The 21,392-nt window shown below is 45.1% G+C and overlaps 1 protein-coding gene across 4 annotated transcripts in view; it reads left to right on the top strand.

The window, feature by feature from the left end:
* The window catches only part of LOC146007514 (uncharacterized), a 59,804-nt gene that overhangs the window by 24,444 nt on the left and 13,968 nt on the right, over positions 1-21,392 (top strand). Inside the window, exon 5 of one of the 4 annotated variants that reach the window (XM_083145929.1) lies at positions 8,438-9,835. The exons of 2 other annotated variants lie outside the window; for them this stretch is intronic. In XM_083145929.1, coding sequence (XP_083002055.1) covers positions 8,438-9,835 — 1,398 coding nt within the window. Of the gene's footprint in view, positions 1-8,437; positions 10,092-21,392 lie in introns of those variants that run through there. One more of the 4 variants, XM_083145928.1, reaches the window with a different exon arrangement.

Here is a 21,392-nt window from a genome sequence, read left to right as displayed (position 1 = left end):
CAAAATTGAAAATGGTTGTGGATGGTGAATCTATATTCTTTCATACTCCGAAAGAAGCAGGAGATCCTTGATGGCTAACCTTGACACTCCAGCTGTTGGTCGACTACACATCCCAGCATGCTCTGCTTCAGTTTTGCTACTTGGCCATGCTAAATCTGATGCAGAGCATGCTGGGATGTGTAGTTCAACAACAGCTGGAGTGTCAAGGTTAGCCATCAAGGCGTTAGATAGAAGGCACCAGTTAAGAGTCAATTGGCTCCTTAAATAATCAGTAATTAGTATTTTTGTCATGCCAGGGGGCCTATAACTGCCTTTCTTTGTTAGGTGGCCTCGGGGTTATAGCCTCTAATTGTTAGTTAGGTAGGTTTTAGTGTATTTGTTAAAAGTGTTTTTGTGTTTTTTTGGGGGGGTATATGTATTATATTTTATGTGATATTGTTAAAGAGGGCAGTGAGGCGCCTGATTTGTTGTTGCCACTGTGAGGTAGTGTTGGGAGCGCGGCGCACATGATAAATTGTGTATACATGTAGCAAATGGTTCGCATGCTAACATGGAATGTCAGTGGTATTAGCGACCAGATACAAAGGGCCTTATTTTGGTTCATTCTTTCTGACAAAATCCTTCTTAGATGGACAAAACCATGTGCACTGCAGGGGGGCAGATGTAACATGTGCAGAGAGAATTAGATTTGGGTAAGTAATTTTGTTTCTGTGCAGGGAAAATACTGACTGCTTTATTTTTACACTGCAATATAGATCTCACTTTGAAGTAAAACCCCACCCAAATCTAATTCTCTCTGCGCATGTTACATCTACCCCACCTGCAGTGCACATGGTTTTGCCCATCTAAGAAGGATTTTGTCAGAAAGAATGAACCAAAATAAGGCCCAAAGTTTGCTTGTCATGCGGCAGATTAGACACTATGGGCCGGATATAGGGCCTTATTCAGATCTGAGCTCAATACAAATTTGTTTGGAGAATGGGCAAAACCATGTGCACTGCAGTTGGGGCAGATGTAACAGGTGCAGAGAGAGTTATATTTGGGTGGGGTGTGCCGAGACTGAAATCTAAATTGCAGTGTAAAAATAATGCAGCCAGTATTTACCCTGCACAGAAACAAAATAACTCGCACAAATTTAACTCTCTCTGCAAATGTTACATCTGCCCCACCTGCAGTGCACATGGTTTTGACCATTTCCCAAACAAATTTGTTCTAAGCTCAGATCTGAATAAGGCCCATAGTGTGCTTAATTGAGACCCATCTGTTAGGGGCAAAATTACAGATGCTCAAAAAGGCCTGGGTGGGCTATGTATACCACGTTCCCTTCACTTCCTCTGCGCGGGGTATTTACATTCTTGATAAAACAATAACTGCCTTTGTATGTAATAGGGTCAAAATTGATCCAGGCGGTCGTTACATTTTTTTGGACTGTATCATTTACACCAGGGCTGGGCAACACCGGCCCTCCAGATGTTGATGAACTACACATCCCAGCATGCCTTGCATCAGTTTCAGCATGGCCACATAGCAAAACTAATGCAAAGCATCCTGGGATGCATCCTCCCATCAACATCTGGAGGGCCGGTGTTGCCCAGCCCTGATTTACACCCTGCATACACATCTGCTGGCTATCTATGTGTCCCGTCCCCCCATCCCCACCCCCCATTTACTTTTGACATCTTGGTAAAAGCAGCCAATTTGCATGTGAGATTTTAATAATGCGATCGATTCTCATTGGGTAGATGAAAAAAAGCCCAGACTGAGAGGGTAGAGGCAACAAGGGTTTTGGGAACTTCATAGCAGATATGGGCTGGTTGGATCCTTGGAGGTGAAAAAATCCAGATGTGATGCAGTTCTCCTGGTTTTCTACGCCTTATTTAGCATTCTCTAGAATTGGTTTGGTTTGGATCTCGAAATCATTTGCCTCATGTATTAGAGGTGGTATAAAAAACCGGGATACGGTCATTTGGACTACGGTATGTTGGTCGACAAGCATTGAGTCGACACCATTAGGTTGACATGGGTCTAGGTCGACATGGGTTTAGGTCGACAGGTCATTAGGTCAAAAGTGTCTAGGTCGACATGGGGTTTGTCACTGTTTTTTGAGCCGACATGTGCCGACAGGTGGTATTAAATGCCCTACCATCCACTAGGGCAGTGATTCCCAACCCTGGTCCTCCAGTACCCCCAACAGTGCACGTTTTCCAGGTCACCCGGCAGGTGCACTCATTATTCAGGCACATTTGAAAAGATCCACAGGTGGAGCTAATTATAGCACTTGTGATTCTGTGTGGAGACCTGCAAAACGTGCACTGTACTTGAGGACCAGGGTTGGGAACCACTGCACTAGGGCGTGGTGGGAGAATAGAATAGTGTGCCCGAAACATTGCGAGGGGATGCGGTGCACTTTAAACTATGTCCATGTTGACTGTGTGGACATTTGGGTAAAAAACTGTGAAAAACCCCATGTCTACCTTTTCACTGTCGACCTAGACACTTGACCTAATGCTTGTGTCGACCTAGAGCCATGTTGACCTAATGCTTGTCGACCAAGAAATTGTAGACCAAACGATCCAAACCCATAAAACCAGGGGGATTTCAGATCACTCCCCATTAATAATAGAGCTATTGGAATCTATTGACAAAGGATGTTCATTTTGGGACTTTTTCATTTTTTTTAGGTACTTGTCGCATCGCAGACCATATTGCATGCGATGTTCCACAATGTCATACAATTAAAAAAAAAATTGGCATCGTATATGGCAGCGGTGGCCAACCTGCGGCTCGCGAGCCGCATGCGGCTCGCCGAGCTGTAAACTGCGGCTCCAGCCTCCCGTCTGCAAAGCGGGGTTTTGAATTTGGCGCCAATTCGGCTGCCAAATTCAAAACGCTGCATCGGCGGCCAATAGAAAACGACCGCGGCGAGCCATCAGCGCTCGCCGCGCCGTTTCTGCCCTGCCCCCCGGCGTCTGACATCAGACGCCAGCGGGAGGGCGAAAAGTCTTCTCCACGCCGGCGGAGCGCAGGAGCGCTCCTGAAGACGCGAGAAGCCGCCGGAGGATGGCGCAGAAGACGGCGGCGGGGAGAAGAGTTCCGGCGCCGCTGAAGAGGCCAGAAGACGCCGGGATCAAGACAGAAGATCTCCGGCGCCTTCTGCAAGAAAAAAGAAGATGGCTCCCGGAGAGGCCAGCGGGGGTGGGAAGCAAAAGAGCTGACGAAGCTCCCCCCAGCGGCCTCTCCCAACACCAGGTAGGGGCCTTTGGCCTCCTACCCTCCATCCACCCTAGACCACCGGGTGTCGGGCACTAGGCCCGTGGGCAAATTCAGGCCCTTCTGGCCTGTGTGCACATTTATTTGTTGGGCCCTCCTGGCCCTCTAGGTGGGCCCTTTAGTTAGGAAGCTGGGCCCTCCAGCATAGGTGTTGCACTGTGGGCAACACCTGTGCTGGAGGGCCCAGCTTCCTAACTGTGGGGTCATATGATGTTTGGCACTGTGGGGGGGCATATGTTTGGCACTTTGAGGGGCATGTGATGTTTGGCACTTTGCGGGGCATGTGATGTTTGGCACTTTGCGGGGCATGTGATGTTTGGCACTGTGGGGGGCATGTGATGTTTGGCACTGTGGGGGGCATGTGATGTTTGGCACTGTGGGGGGCATGTGATGTTTGGCACTGTGGGGGGCATATGATGTTTGGCACTGTGGGGGGCATATGATGTTTGGCACTGTGGGGGGCATATGATGTTTGGCACTGTGGTGGGCATATCTGGCACTGGGGGCATAAAGTTTTGTCATGTGGCCACTCTCCTTGTGTCATATGACCACGCCCCTGACCACTCCCCCGATCACGCCCCTTTTTGGCGAGCGCGCCTTCGGCGCGCGCATGACGTTGGCTCTTTGGCTTGACAACTGATATTTTTCGGCTCTTTACCTCTGACCGGTTGGCCACCCCTGGTATATGGCATACAATGCCATACAATGTGATGGGATGCGATTATAACTTGTATAAGCACCCTAATGGGTGCTTACAATGTTAAATGCACCCCCACGCCACCCCCCAAGTATAAACGTGAACCCGAAGCGTGGCGAGCGGCGGCGGTACGCGTCCTACGACCTTTTCATACCCCCACTATCCATGCCGCCGTGGAGTTGATTCTATAAAGTGTGGTGAGCGCAGCGAGCCACCGAGCCCGAAGCGTGGCGAGCGGACGCGCAGAACTTCACAGGTATACGCGTCCCCTCGCTGCGCTCGCCACGCTTCGGGCTCGGTGGCTCGCTGCGCTCGCCACACTTTATAGAATCAACTCCACGCTAGTACACAAGGACCTTTTTTTTACATTACATATACATTATACAATAAAGTTATTGTTTTACAATATGTATTTGCAAAGTAAACATATAGCATATTAAATAGCGTATGCATATCCAATCCTATATTTTGTCCAGCCATCACACAAAGAAAGCAGGGATTACATAAGAGGAAATAATAGGTATTGCATCCACAAATTTATTCAAGAGAAATAGGTGGGTCTTGAGCAGCCGTTCTAGTTAAATACCACATAGTTGTTTTGAAACTATCATGGATCAGTTGTCTTGTGGTAAGAGGAAGAGAGGGTATATAAGATTCCCATAAAAGAAAAAAAAATCCATGTATTTACCTCTATCAACAGTGGCCTCTACCCAATCCATCTTAAATTTGATGCTACCTGGCTGACAAAAATGGGCCCTGTGGGCCAGTGGCGTAACTTTTTGATTCACGGCACCCTAATTTATCATAATATTTTTCAAGGCACCACTAGGCCAAAAGTTTGTTACTGAGAGTTTCAGAAAAAAATATTAAATTAAATAAATTGTGATTAAATTGTATCTCTCGGTCCAGTTATGTGGTGAGGAACATGATTCACTTCTGTTTACCCACATATTTTATAATTGGAAGCTACTGTATGAGCACTGATTTTGCCTATTTCATTAGCCATAAATAATTTTAATTGGTTCTGGACCACCAACCTCAGGCACCCCTGCAAGTGCTCCGAGGCACCCCAGGGAGCCTAGGCACACAGTTTAGGAACCACTGGTGTAACTATTAAATGGGTGGCCCCCCTGCCGAAAATTTTGGTAGCCCACCCCCAACCCTGCCTTACCCCTCCGCATCCCACATGCTGCTGCCATGTTCTTGGCACGGACCCGCAGATCTTGTCTGCTGTCCAACGCTCCTCGAACTCCTGCTAATGAAAACGGACCCTCACAAAATGGCTTCTTGATCACATCAATTATGCTGCTTTCTCACTGCCTAAATGGGTAAAGACCAGGTATTTGTAAACTGGTCTTTAAATGGGTAAGAGCTATAAAGACCCTTTCCCACTGCAGCTCTTAAACAGTAATTTGCCATTTAAATGCCGTTTTTGTCACATTCACATATACCCATTTAAGCAACCCATTTAAACCCATAGTAAACATGGGCTGTCATATAGAATGGACTTTTCTGCCCCCACAGGCCCACAATGATGACGTTTTGAGAGAACAAATGGAGGGGGTGGAGAGTGGTCTGATCAGTGTTGCAATAATGGCAGACAGAGAACATGTCTCTGCTGATTTCCTGCCTGATTTTCTTCCACGTCCTCATTCTGTTTCAGGGATCACTTCCGGGGTCTGTGGTCGCAGCATGTCCTCGTTAAACAGGGGTGTGGATGTTGTGGACTGGGCTGGTTCCACAGGTGGGGTTAATGTTTGTTCTGCACACGACTGTGCAGCTTCATGCCGACTTTCGGCTGCTGCCAGGCTAGATGATAATGCTACTGGATTAGCAAGTGCAGAATGCCCGAAAACCACCATGCATTGGTCAAAGTACAACCACTCCCTACGTGCAGAGCCGCTTCGGTTCCGGTACTGGTCTAGTACATTGCATACTTGTCTACTTTTGAAAACTAGTTTCAGGGAGATTATAGTTGGAAATAGAATTTTGCACAGCGCCCCATTGAGGAGGCTTGTCATGCTCCACCCACAGGGCGTGTCTAGTTCCATATATGGAGAGATTGTGAAAAGAGATGGTGAACGTGGCACCTAGAAGCGTGGCTGTGTACTGCTACATCTTAGAGGAATCTTTTAAAATGACTTCTATACAAATGTAGATGAGCCCCAAAGCAGTTAGTAAGAGCTACTGTACTTGGAAAAGTGCTGGGAAATGGTGCTGATGATTCAGTGTAAATGTATCTGTCTCTCATCTCTCCCCCCCCCCCCCCCCCCAAAAAAAAAAAACTGTAACAGTGTAATGTGGACTAGGTGAAATTAGGGAGATTGCTAGACTAATGAGGGAGATTGCTGCTATTTCAGGGAGTCTCCTGCAGAATGCAGGAGGGTAGGCAACTATGGTACATTGTGGAATAAGCATTTCAATGCCTTCAGCTTATTTATAATTTGCGTAGTGGTTCTTATAAATCCTGATGCTGCCATCATATTGCTGATATTATGGTATATTGCAGCATCCTTTACCGTACCGGTCATCTGACACATGATTTCTTCTTCCCCACGAATTCGAAGGAGTTCCCTGATCTCTTCCTCTGTCCAACTGGGCATGGTAGCAGAATGTAAACAGCAGTACAGCACAAAAACGTTTTAGCTCTTCTCTGTCTACTGTCTGCTGTGATTACTTCCTGGATGTGGTGACTGTACAGTCATCACAAGCAGGAAGCCAATCCTGTTCTTAACCTTTATTATTATTATTACTAAATACCATTTAAGACCCTTTCCCACTGGCAAAAAATGGCTCTTAAATGGGTAAAACTCTGCTTTTTACCCATTTTTAAAAAAAGGGTATTTTTAAACGGGTACAGCAACCTGGAGCATTCCCACTGCATCTCTACTCATTTAAAAAGGCTAAAAAAAAATGGCAAATTGCCACTTAAGAGCTGCAGTGGGAAAGGGGTATCACAGAGCATCCTCTCCCAAAAACAAAAAAAAACACGTTCCGGAGAAAACACAATATTCACAATTGAAGCCATGAAAATGGGTCATTTATCAGGGATTTTTTTCTCCCGCCAAAGTCAGTCACTTTGCACTAGGACAAGCTCGTACTCTCTTTTACTAAGCTAAAGTATATTAATAAACCACTCTAAAGGTGCCCATACACTAGTAAGATTTATCTTCAGATCTGGCTGGTTGGGACAAAAACATGGTGATGGATGAGTGACAGTTTGTCAGTTTTCCAGCATTTCCAAGCTGTCAGCTGTCATTTGCTCTCATCCATAACCAGGTTTTTGTTCCAACCAGCCAGATCTGCAGATAAATCTGCGTGTGTATTTCCACCTTAACACAGGGGCTATTACACAATGGACGCCGTAGTACAGGAGGGTAGCCTAATACTCTGCCACTGGGTACTGCCTAGAGATGGCCTTTTATAGGGAGTGGTACTAATGTGGCACCAACATGAAGTTACATTTCTTTGAATAAAGTGATATTTTAAGAATTTTTCCACAATAAACAATACAAAGAAAAAAACAACAGAAAGGCCATCGGGTACAAATTAAAAAGTATAAAAGGTATATATAGTAAGCAAAAGTAGTAAAAAAAGAATCCATAAACTATATGGAGCAGGTTAACAAATACATTAGCAAATAGACAGTTCCGTCCACACACAAACCAAAATAACATAAATGTACCAGACACCAAGTATAGTCAATCGTTGGATGAATTGCATAGTAATGGACCAGACCACCCATCCACCCCATTTCTCATGGAATTTAGCCATAGCATTACCTGGTTTATTATTATTTATGTGTTGTGCTTAAACACACCATTAACCAACACCCTCCATTTACCCGGATCAGGATGGGTATAAGCAAAGCAAACTCGTGCTATAATTACCTTGGCCAAAGTAGAAAGGTATAGCAAATATTTATACAATGCTCAGGAATGTGCCTCATCCAAATCGAGACCAAATAGACATATTCTAGGGTTGAGAGAATAAAATGTAAGTACCATATCATCCCACACCTGAGACCAGGACATAATCAATGGGATAGTCCATAGTCCATAATAGATACCAGAGCCAGCGCTCCCGCATTTAGGACACAGATCGTTCTCATGAAGTTCCATATTTAATTGCCTGTCCCTATAAATTGTAAACAGAGCATCGCACATCTCCCTGCTGCCACCAGGGAAGGGGCCAGAGCCACCTATACTGGCACCAGGAAGGGGAAGCACTGGCCATCACCATGGGCACTGGGCAGAAGGATGAGACTGTTACTAGAAGACTGGCACCTGTCATCCACAGTACCGCAGGTGCCCGGGGAATACCAGCACCACCAGACCCAGTAACAAGGAGTTGGGCTTCAGCTTACTGGCTGCGCGAACCTACTCCGAATAACTTGTACTCACTAATAGTATGAAATGGGTGAGGGGAAAGGGAAAGAGCGATATATCTATATCTGTATGTTATTTCCAGCAGATGGACACAGAAGCAGGAATACCTCGGAGGGACATCTTATTCTGTCTCCAGGATATAAAACAGAAGATAACATCACACAGGACTCTCCAGAAGAAACCTCCATTACCCTAAATATACAGCCAGTGCTTCACAGTGCAGATACATCACCTGATACCTCTGATTCTGAGGACTGTTCTCCTGGTAACTCAGATACTGCTACACATAGAGCAGCTCATACAGGGGCTAACATATTTACCTGTTCTGAATGTGATGCATATTTTATAAATCAGTCAGCTTTAATTAGACATCAGAGAACTCACTCAGTTAAGCAACTATTTCCATGTTCCAAGTGTGGTAAATGTTTTACCCAGAAATCAACTCTTCTTTCACATCAGAGAACTCACAAAGGTGAGAAGCCGTTTCCATGTTCTGAGTGTAGTAAATCTTTTGCCCAGAAATCAAATCTAGTTACACATGAGAGAACTCACACAGGTGATCAGTTATTTCCATGTTCTGGGTGTGGGAAATCTTTTACCACAAAACAGAGCCTTGTTCGACATGAGAGAACTCACACAGGTAAGAAAACATTTCCATGTTCTGAGTGTGGGAAATCTTTTACCACAAAATCAGATCTCGTTAAACATGAGAGAACTCACACAGGTGAGAAGCCATTTCCGTGTTCTGAGTGTGGGAAATCTTTTACCACAAAATCAGATCTCGTTAAACATGAGAGAACTCACACAGGTGAGAAGCCATTTCCGTGTTCTGAGTGTGGGAAATCTTTTGCTTTGAAATCAGATCTCGTTAAACATGAGAGAACTCACACAGGTGAGAAGCCATTTCCGTGTTCTGAGTGTGGGAAATCTTTTACCACAAAATCAAATCTCGTTAAACATGAGAGAACTCACACAGGTGAGAAGCCATTTCCATGTTCTGAGTGTGGGAAATCTTTTACCACAAAATCAGATCTCGTTAAACATGAGAGAACTCACACAGGTGAGAAGCCATTTCCTTGTTCTGAGTGTGGGAAATCTTTTACCACAAAATCAGAACTCGTTAAACATGAGAGAACTCACACAGGTGAGAAGCCATTTCCGTGTTCTGAGTGTAGGAAATCTTTTGCTTTGAAATCAGCTCTTGTTATACATGAGCGAACTCACACAGGTGAGAAGCCATTTCCGTGTTCTGAGTGTAGGAAATCTTTTGCTTTGAAATCAGCTCTTGTTATACATGAGCGAACTCACACAGGTGAGAAGCCGTTTCCATGTACAAAATGTGGATACTCTTTTACCAGGAAAGAAGGTCTCGTTAAACATGAGAGAACTCACACAGGTGAGAAACCATTTCCATGTTCTGAGTGTGGGAAATGTTTTTCCCAGAAATCACATCTTGTTAGGCATGAGAGAACTCACACAGGTGAGAAACCATTTGCATGTCCTGAGTGTTGGAAATCTTTTGCCCAGAAATCAGCGCTTGTCCGACATGAGAAGTCACACAGATGAGAAACTATTTCCATGTTCTTAGGGCCCGATTCAGTCCTGATTGTTGGGCTGTGAGCTTTCAGAGACCAGGTAAACTCTGCACCACACAAGTACATTCCCGCCCATGTGCACAGCTGCGAATGCAATTGCAGCTGTGCAATAGTGGAAATTCATTCAACCATCAAATAAATCCCCCCCCCCCCACACACACACACCCATGTGTAGTGCCCTAAAAGCTGAGACTTGGCAGTGCGATGGCTGTGGAGAGATCAGAACCACGGCACTCCAAGAAAATGCCGGCATTACACCCCCAAACGCCCAGCGCCTGTCAATCAACTTGCGTACGGCCATTGTCCTTTGTGGAACTCTCCTACGTACCATGATATAGAGCAGAGAAAGAGGTAAAACCATGTGTATGTAAATAATACTGCTGTTACAACAGGGTAAAGACCCCACGGATCCAGAAACATATACACCAATATTACTGATACCATCTGAGGCTAAAATATTGGTGAAGATCTTGGTGACAAGGTTGAATAAACACATAGAACAACTTATTTACCCCAATCAGCCTGGGTTCTTGCCCGGTAAATCATCTTCTATAAATATAAGAAGTGTTCAGACATTTACAGATATCACAGAATAAAGCGAATGATGCAGCGATAATGTCATTAGATGCCATTAAGGCATTTGATGCGGTAGAATGGTTGTATTTATGGGAGGTAATGAGGGCGTTCGGGTCAAACTTCATAAGACAGATACAGCTGCTTTACACCGAGTATGGATCATTTGGTCTACAGCAAGTAGGTCGACATGGCTTTAGGTCGACACAAGCACTAGGTCAATCTGGGCAAGGTCAACATGGGGTTTTTCACTGTTTTTTTTACAACACAGTTGACATGGACACAAGTTAAAATGCACCGCGTACCCTCGCATGGCTCGCTGCGCTTGCCATGCTTCGGGCATGGTGCCCCAGTACACTATTTTATTCTCCCACCATGCTCTAGTGCAGGGGTGGCCAACCCATCTGAGACAAAGAGCCAAAGAATTTGTCCTGTTACAAATATATATATAACTCAAAAGTTGGGAGGCACTCACAGGTCTTATAGTGCAGTAAATAAAGTAATAGGAAGAGGACACTGAGGTCTCATCAAGCTTGTGTGTGTGTGTGTGTGTATGTATATGTGTATATATATATATATATATATATATATATATATATATATATATATATATATAATGGAGAGAGTATTGACAAACTGCGCCCAAAAGTCCGTCAACAGTATACCAGTTGGAGAGTCCACTGTTTATCAAAACAGGGGGTAATAGCACCAAAGTTCAATGAAACTTGCAGCTGCTTCTTTCTCTATTTGGAGGTCCCTGGAATCCACAGGGCAAAAGATCTAGAGAGAGGCAGAAAGAAGGCGCTTCATGGTGCAGTATTTTAGTTATGAGAATTTATTTTAAAATGACAATCCAGGGTACAGTTTAACATGAACTCGTACCATATGTTAAAACACTGTGGACTGGGTACCACACGGCATGGGTTTTTAAAACCAAAGGCAAAACTGCTCACACTGTACCGGGACCTTGGTAGCACTCAAAACGCTGCAGAGCTTGCTTGCACGGAAGCGTGCGAAGGAGAACCACGTCCAGGAGACCAGTGACCAGAGTAGAAGGAGCATCGTAGGCCACGCCCTGACGAGTTTCATCACTGCGGGCTTTGTCAGAGGGCGTGGCTACTACGTACGCTCATACAGAATATAAAGGACTATCCCCGTCACTCAAGGAACAGATAAGTGCGCGGTATTGGACACCGCTAGTGAGAGGGCGGGTGGATGTATCGCGCGTCATCCAAGTGACGGGGAGGGTGAGTATGCCGTACGTCACCCGAATAATTTAGAGAGGCGGTTTCAAACGAGCCCGAGCCAATAGATGCCTGGGACACGCTTACAAGACAGCGACGAAAACCAATAGGCTGCGTCTCTTGTATAATACGTCTCCTGCCTGATGACACGGACCAATATAAAATGTGGAATACCGATGGGGCATAGAGGTAGATAAAAGCAATTAATTGCTTAATCTAAGTCGGCAGCTTGAGCCGCACATACTATGTACCAATTATTAGCTCTACATTATTGGTATCTCAGGCTAGCTTGAACTTTGGGTTGCTTCTCTATGTATATATATTATGATTACAGTAATTATGGCTGATGCATTAATTAACTATATAATAATGAAGGTTACTCAGACTGTTTTACAAAATTGTGTCATGCATTTTGTACATGAACACATATTTTATATATCTCTTGTTTCCACTGACCGGGTTTGTGGACTAATTCACTTGAGATGTGAGTTGTGTTGATACCAGGTATCCCTGTTTCATTGCACTATTCAATGGTTACTGTATATTTACATTGAAGAAGGTTATGTATTTAATCGCATCAGGAAGACATAGTTAATCCTGTAGAACGATTTGAACATTTTAGCTAGATGTATATGTGTTAGCTAGTTGATATGGAATGTATTTTTGTGTTGCGACTATATGTTAATTTTTTTTTTTTATTATGTTTTACTTCCAAGAGGTACACTGCTCACACAAAGTATCTGTACCAGTGGTACATTATATACTGGTTATAATTATTCCTATGTCAGGTACAATAGTGTTGTCCCTATTTCATATAGTTCGCATTTATTGCGGCACACCGATCTGCCTTTTGACAGACGGTGATAGTTTGGTGCGTCTCATCCAATGAGATGGCCTATTGTATGGTACCTTCTGTTCCCCTATTGGCCCATATCTCCGGTGACCAACATCATTTACATGTCCTTATAACAGCGAGCTGTGGCCTAGTACTTTGTCTCGCTGGTACATAGTATGTGCGGCTCAAGCTGCCAACTTAGATTAAGCAATTAATTGCTTTTATCTACCTCTATGCCCCATCGGTATTCCACATTTTATATTGGTCCGTGTCATCAGGCAGGAGACGTATTATACAAGAGACGCAGCCTATTGGTTTTCGTCGCTGTCCTGTAAGCATGTCCCAGGCATCTATTGGCTCGGGCTCGTTTGAAACCGCCTCTCTAAATTATTCGGGTGACGTACGGCATACTCACCCTCCCCGTCCGCGTCACTTGGATGACGCGCGATACATCCACCCGCCCTCTCACTAGCGGTGTCCAATACCGCGCACTTACCTGTTCCTTGAGTGACGGGGATAGTCCTTTATATTCTGTATGAGCGTACGTAGTAGCCACGCCCTCTGACGAAGTCCGCAGTGACGAAACGCGTCAGTGTGTGGCCTACGACGCTCCTTCTACTCTGGTCACTGGTCTCCTGGACGTGGTTCTCCTTCGTACGCTTCCGTGCAAGCCAGCTCTGCAGTGTTTCGAGTGCTACCAAGCTCCCCGTACAGTGTGAGCAGTTTTGGCTTTGGTTTTAAAAACCCATGCCGTGTGGTACCCAGTCCACAGTGTTTTGACATATGGTACGAGTGCATGTTAAACTGTACCCTGGATTGTCATTTTAAAATAAATTCTCATAACTAAAATACTGCACCATGAAGCGCCTTCTTTCTGCCTCTCTCTAGATAGATAGATATCTATCTATCTATATATATATATATATATATATATATATATATATATATATATATATATATATATATATACATATACACTCTCCAATTGTAGTATAGCGCCTACAATATTAAGATGTCCACAAGTTCCTTAGAGATCCACAAAATGATAGTGTTTTTTCAATATTGTGCTTTATTCGTTTCTTCGTAGTATAACAAGAGTCCCAACGCGTTTCGTCTTTACAAAGACTTCATCAGGGGAACAGTTTACAATCTTTATAGTGTATCACAGGTGATGTGATCCATTGAAAAAACGATATAGTTATAAGTAGTCAATCCTTATTCCCTAATAGCAGGACCCGGTGAGAATATCAACCCGTAATTATGAAAGACTCTTTAGCACAAAATTCATAATCGCATTATAAAAATAACCACAAGGGTTTTTGGTGAAGTAATTCCTAGTGGCTGTCCTATGATACCATAACAGAACCCACAAAATTCTTGATATAGATGCCAGTGATTTAAAGCTCCTGTAGGGACCTCCTTCTCCTGTAGGGTAAGCCACTAGAATTCTGAGAATTCTTGTCGGCTTTCAAGCAGGGCAAATTAATGACACCGTTGCAATCTATGCAGATGATTTGCTGATTTTTCGGTCTGATTATGCAAAATCGGCTCCCAGCATACTGAATATAATAAAGATCCATGGCAGCTATTACGGGTTTGGTGTGAAATTCAATAAATCAAGTATTCTTACTTATTTAAATATCTTGGAATCTGGATATTGAGAGACCCCTATGAGTTTATGCAATTGAACATGCAGCCGCTATTGGTTTATTTAAGTGCTAAATTAAAATTTTGGAGTAAACGGTACTGCTTTCCTAGCACGGCGCCCACGATCTAGATTGTATGTGTGGGGCTGATATCGCAAGCATCTCATGCATCTTATGTGTTTGTGCGGCATAAGATGCATGAGATGATGCAATCAACGCGATCGACGAGATTTTTACATTGGAATTAATGTAAAAAGCCCCCAAAACCCCAATTTTAATTGCTAACCCCCCCCCCCCTCATGGGTGAAATGGCCCCCCCATTGTTAACGCCACCCCACTATTGACGCCAACCCGAAGCGTGGCGAGCGCAGCTGTACGCGTCCTCCGACCTTTTCATACCCCCACTATCCACGTCGGCGTGGAGTTGATTTTATATAGTGTGGCGAGCCCAGCGAGGGGACGCGGAATACATGTAAAGTAGTCCGCTGCGCTCGCCACGCTATATAAAATCAACTCCACGCCGACGTGGATAGTGGGTGTATGAAAAGGTCGGAGGACGCATAACCGCCGCCCCTCGCGGGCTCGCTGCGCTTGCCACGCTTCGGGTTGGCGTTGATAGTGCTGGTGGCGTTAACAATGGTTATTGGGGGCTCACGATTTTTTATCTCATGGATCTCATGCATCTTATGGATGCATAAGATCCATGAGATTAAAAAATCGGGTCCATCGCATTGATTGTATGCCTTAAGTACCTTTAAACTTAAGGCATACAATCAATGAGACGGGCGCCGTGCTAGGAAAGCAGTACCAAGTAAACTATTACTGACTGTCATGGGTCAGTAATAGTAAAAAATGATTGTGTTACCCAAATTTCTCTACGTTCTACAACAGTCACCAATATACTGTATCTACTGTTATCTGTTTTTAATAAAAATAAACCATTTAATCTCTTCATTCAAATCAATACATTAATGAGGAAGAAAGGTCAGGGTGGTATTGCCTTTACCAATTCTAGAATGTACTATTTATCTGGTCAGTTAAAGCATATAAGGGACTGGGTGATGACTAGAGACAGGATTATATGCATTTGCATATTTTGCCCATTCTCACTGGTTATTGCATATCTTACATAAAATCTAGTGATGGTGCATATTTTAGGCCCCGCCCTCTTCCCACCCACGAGTCACAGCACTGCTTTGCCCTGCTGCTGCTGGCCAGGTAGTGGTAGAGTGTGCAGGCTGGGGCAATATATGCGCAGTGTGGGGACCCTTGGATGTACGCTAAGTCGGACACTGCTCCAGTCTGCCAATCCATGTTTATAAAAGTCAGTCGGGGCGGATGCCATTACGAAGCTACTGAACCTTTGCCTGCCCCTGGCCTGGGACTTTACACCAAGAGACAGAGGGCCTTATTCTAGTTCACTCTTTCTGACAAAATCCTTCTTAGACGACAAAACCATGTGCGCTGCAGGGGGGCAGATGTAAAATGTGCAGAGAGAATTAGATTTGGGTGAGTTATTTTGTTTCTGTGCAGGGTAAATACTGGCTGCTTTATTTTTACACTGCAATATAGATCTTACTTTGAAGTAAAACCCCACTCAAATCTAATTCTCTCTGCACATGTTACATCTGCCCCACCTGCAGTGCACATGGTTCTGTCCATCTAAGCAGTGGCGTCACTAGGCAGGTGCGGGGGGTGCGGGCCACACCAGTTGTCACCAGTCTCTGGGGTGACACCTTCTGCAGTGGCAGTGCAGAGCTTTGAGAGCTGATGACAGCGCCTGGGCTTCCTGGCTGTCAGTGATAATGACTGACAGCCAGCAGGCTGAGAGTGTGAGCGGCGCACAGCACAGGGGAGCGGGGCTGTGGGCTGACTGGCATGCTATACTGTACTATGCACACTGCGCAGTGTGCAGGGAGGCTGGGCAGCTGGCAGTGTAGAGCGGTTGCCTCCCCCTCCTGCTGTGGGGATTGGCCACCCCAGGGGACGGAGGAGGGACACGGCTTCCGCACAGCTTGTGCGCAGGCAGCCTGAGTGGACTGTCAATCACTGCCGGTGTCTCCCCCTCCTGCTCTGGGGATTGGCCAACCGTTGATGGAGGAGGGTCCCGGGTAGCTTGGGCATGCACTTTGCAGGCTGTCACTTAATGGGGGGGGGGTGGGAGATCATCTTCTTGGCAGATAATTGAATCTGCAGCCAGCGACATTTTATGTTGCGCACTGCGCAGCAAGTTCAAGTTGAGTTCTTCTGCTACTCCGTCCAGCCTCCTCCACCTCCTGTCCCAGTGACCTGAGTATATTAGGACTGGAGGAGTCCTAACCAGCCTGCCTGCTTCTTCTGTGTGGTGGAATGACAAGTCAGACACTGGCACTGCTCCCTAAACCCTGGACTGGTCTCTGGTGCATCTATTTTGTTGGTGAGTGACTGAGACTGTCTTTGTCTGCACTGCAGCAGATAAGTAAGTTAGTACTGGTCTGTGAGTCAGGGTGTGGGGCCTGGAGGAGCAACAGTAGGTATAATAATGTATGCTGCGCTGGAATATTTGGCACTGTGGGCCAGGGGAATATATGACACTGTGGGGTATATGTTTGGCACTGTGGGGGCATATCTGTGTCTGGCACTATGGGGGCATATGTGTAATGGGCATCATGGTGTGGGGTGTAATGGGCAGCATTATGGTGTGGGGAGTATTGTGTAATTGCCATCACAGTGTGGGGTGTAATTGGCATCACGGTGTGCGGCGTATTGTGTAATTGGTATCATGGTGTGGCATAATGGGCATCATTGCGTGTGGTGCAATGGGCATCAAGGTGTGTGGCATATTGTGTAATTGGCATCACGGTGTGTGGCGTAATGGGCATCACGGTGTGCGTCGTAATGGACATCATGGTGTGCGGCGTATTGTGTAATTGACATTACGATGTGTGGCATAATGGGCATCATGGTGTGCGGTGTAATGAGCATCACGGTGTGCGGCATAATGGGCATCATGGTGTGCTGTGTAATGGGCATCACGGTGTGCGGCTTATTGTGTAATTGGCATCACGGTGTGGCGTAATGGGCATCACGATGTGCGGCTTACTGTGTAATTGGCATCACGGTGTGCGGCAAAATGTGTAATTGGCATTATGGATAGACAAGCATCCTGTCTCCAGCTTCTGGAAATTTGGAGGGGGGGGGGGGGGTGGCACCATGAGTTACTACACCGGGTGACACCAACCCTAGTAACGCCACTGCATCTAAGAAGGATTTTGTCAGAGAGTGAACTAGAATACCCCCAGACTTCTGCAGCAGAGGAGGCGGGATTAATGAGGGTCACCTACAACTCACAGTATGACCAGTGAGAGTCTCCCTATAAATTACCATATTTTTGCTGCGCTTTTTTAAAATTAACCAGGTACAAGAACCAGCATACCATAAATTTTAGAACATACCCAATAAAAGTTAAATCTTAAATAATTCACATAAACCCTGACCTGTGATATAAGGGTGCCCCCACCCAGAGTTTTTTTCCTTTTTTCTCCTCCTCCCTTGGCATTGTATCATTGCAACTGTTACTCTGGGGTGCACCACTGACTGTCCCATACAGAGGCACCATAAGACACACACTGTCTGAGTGCTCTGGGATCCATTGTTCCTTATACTAGGGAAATAGTCAGTCCTCACAGAGCAAAATCATCATCCTTCATTATTTCTTGCTCCATAAATACCAGTGCGGTTATACTCTTTATCCTTCCCCAAGCTCCTTTCCCTCTCCCTTTTCTACTTACAGATTGGGGGAAGGAAGACAAGGGTCTCAAGGTTATATAATCTACTGTTGGCCTCAATGTTTGATGATTGGCTGATTAAGCTCAGTGGAAAAATGGTCAGCTGATAATTGGTCCACTGCACTCCGAGGAATGGGCAATGGCTGGTGCAAACCGCAACAAACTCAATAAAGGTGCCACAGGTCTTATTTGTGTATGTCAAGATTGGTGAAAATGGGGGGGTAGGACTTGGAAACAATGCCCTAAATGCAGAAGAGAGCCTGGTTCCTTTTGGCATTAATTTAGGGAATGTGAGGTTCTGAGGGCATTTTGGGATAAAGTGAACAAGCCTTGATCAACAGGGGCATACCAAGCTCCGTGCTGACTCCTAAAGGCTGTGTGCTAAATATTTGTTTGGGCGGCTCTCTAACATGCAATGCTGGGTAATACGCAGCATTGCGTGTGGCTGAAATGCCTCTGGAATCCACAGAGGAAGAAAATGTAGTGGGGGATAGAAGAAATGCGCTTTAATATTTATAGGGTCCACAGGTGAGACAACAGGGACTCGTACCAAATCACAAAACACTGTGGGCTGTGGGAATATATTTGATATATTCCATATGATATCCAGCCCTCAGTGTTTTATCATTTGGTACAAGTCCCTGTTGTCGCACCTGTGAACCCTATAAATATTAAAGTGTGTTTTATCTATACATACTGCACCATGAAGCACATTTCTTCTCCCACTAGATTATATATATATATAATTTGAGCAGAAATAATAAAAGAGAGCAGAAAAGAAAAAGAAAAAATGATGTAAAGATTTGGCACAGATCGAACAATTCTGGATATGCGCCCGGCGTGTATATCATAAATTAAACGGTATGGGGTAGTATGGTTATTGTTAGACATGAGTAATTAATAGGCCATCACTTTAAGTTAAAGCAATATGTATGCGTCACGTATAGAATTTGTTCTTCATGCAAATGGTTATAATACTTCTAGTATAATGGGGTAGTAGATAAAGTGGTTGGTACATGTTTCCTAGCAGGGCACCCAGATTTCCTACGTACGTTAATGTAGTGAAATCGCGTTGCATCAGCCATTTTAGTGCCGCGCGATGCGATGTTTCCAGGTAATTTATTCACTGCTCTGTATGCCCCAGGGGATCGCATCGCACCTCCCGCAAAATCACATGCGATTTCATAGGGTGTGCGATGCCATTACATTAGCTATACGATAATATCATTGTATGACATACAATGATGTTTTACGCACCCCCCCCACTATCCATGCCACCCCGAAGCCTGGTGAGCGCAGCGGAATGCGTCCTCCGACCTTTTCATACCCCCACTATCCACGTCGGCATGGAGTTGATTTTACATAGTGTGGCGAGCCACCGAGCCCGAAGCGTGGCGAACAGACGCGGATTACTTCACATGTATTCCGCGTCCGCTCGCCACGCTTCGGGCTCGGTGGCTCGCTGCACTCGCCACACTATAGAAAATCATCTCCACGCAGACGTGGATAGTGGGGGTATGAAAAGGTCGGAGGACCCGTTCCGCCGCCGCGCTTCGGGGTGGTGTGGATAGTTGGGGGGGTGCCTAAAACATCATTGTATGTCATACAAAGATATTATTGTATAGCTAATGTAATGACATCACACACCCTATAAAATCGCATGCGATTTTGCAGGAAATGCGATGCGATGAGATCCCCTGGGGCATACAGAGCAGTGAATAAACTACATTAAAAAAATTGCATTGCATCACATCGCACAGCACTAAAAAGGCCCATGCGATGCAATGCAATGTGATTTTCCTACGCAGAATAGCCCACTAAGCTATTTGCCTAGTGGGCGCCCTGCTAGAAAACAAGTACCAAGTGGTTTATTATAAGAGAATAGTTGTCCACTATGAGTGTTTGCACAGCGCTGATGCACCCAATTGTTCCTGCATAGCAGCTATTAGCGTTGTCCTATGTATCTGGTATATTACTAACCAGGGCTGGACTTTTTACAATTGCTGGTCAGCAAAGTCCGTAGCCTCGGCCATATAAGGCTGTGGTGAGGCCAATCTATAGCAGCCATTGTATCTTGTCGACAATATGTCATCTAAGAACCTTAGGCTCTCTGTAACCTGTTATCAGGCAGTAATGGCGCCTCACTGTCCTATGTGTTTCTCTGCGTAAAGTGTATATACAGTAGGTATTGCATGTGTATCTTCGGCTGCTAGTTGTTACCCAGCTCTCTGCCTGTATTGTTTATGTCATGTTCAAACTCAATAAAAAAAAATAAAAAGAGTAGTATCCTAGGAGTAAGCAAAGACTTGTCAGATGGACCAGATCAGAACACAGGGACTAACACCGGGGCCGATACAGAATGGACGCCGTAGTAGAGGAGGGTAGCCTAATACTCTGCCACTGGGTAGTGCCTAGAGACGGCCTTTTATAGGGAGTGGTACTAATGTGGCACCAACATAAAGTTACATGTTTAATTGCCTGTCCCTATATAGCCATCTATACTGGCACCAGGAAGGGGAAGCACTGGCCATCACCATGGGCACTGGGCAGATGGGAGGCAGAAGGATGAGACGGTTACTAGAAGACTGGCACCGGTCATCCATAGTACTGCAGGTGCCCAGGGAGGACCAGCACCACCAGACCCAGTAACAAGGAGTTGGGCTTCAGCTTACTGGCTGCGCGAACCTACACCCCTCCCCAGCACTTAACGCTGGTTAATACATCTGCCCCAGTGTTCTCATTCCGGAATAGTGTTTCTCCCCTCTCCCCTGTTCTTTACTCCTATTCTGTCTTTCGGGGCTTTGTTAGGCAGAATAGTGACACCCAGTCTTACAGTTCCCTTACACTGCCCGGCTCCCAATACTTCAGTGTCTCCCAATGCACTAATATAATAAGGGTTACCTTGTCTACATAAATCCTATTATTAGCTGCATGATATTTAGAGCTGTAAGAAAGTATTTATAACTGAATAACTTGTACTCACTGATAGTATGAAATGGGTGAGGGGAAAGGGTGATATATCTATATCTGTATGTTATTTCCAGCAGATGGACACAGAAGCAGGAATACCTCGGAGGGACATCTTATTCTGTCTCCAGGATATAAAACAGAAGATAACATCACACAGGACTCTCCAGAAGACACATCCATTACCCTAAATATACAGCCAGTGCCTCACAGTGCAGATAAATCACCCGATACCTCTGATTCTGAGGACTGTTCTCCTGGTAACTCAGATACTGCTACACATAGAGCAGCTCATACAGGGGCTAACATATTTACCTGTTCTGAATGTGACACATATTTTATAAATCAGTCAGCTTTAATTAGACATCAGAGAACTCACTCAGTTAAGCAACTATTCCCATGTTCCAAGC

This window comes from Crinia signifera, chromosome 6 (assembly GCF_055691185.1).
Source record: "Crinia signifera chromosome 6, ASM5569118v1, whole genome shotgun sequence".
In the NCBI taxonomy this organism is placed as follows: domain Eukaryota; kingdom Metazoa; phylum Chordata; class Amphibia; order Anura; family Myobatrachidae; genus Crinia; species Crinia signifera.
The sequence above is the reverse complement of the archived record's forward strand: the minus strand, read 5'-3'. Positions and strand labels throughout refer to the sequence as shown.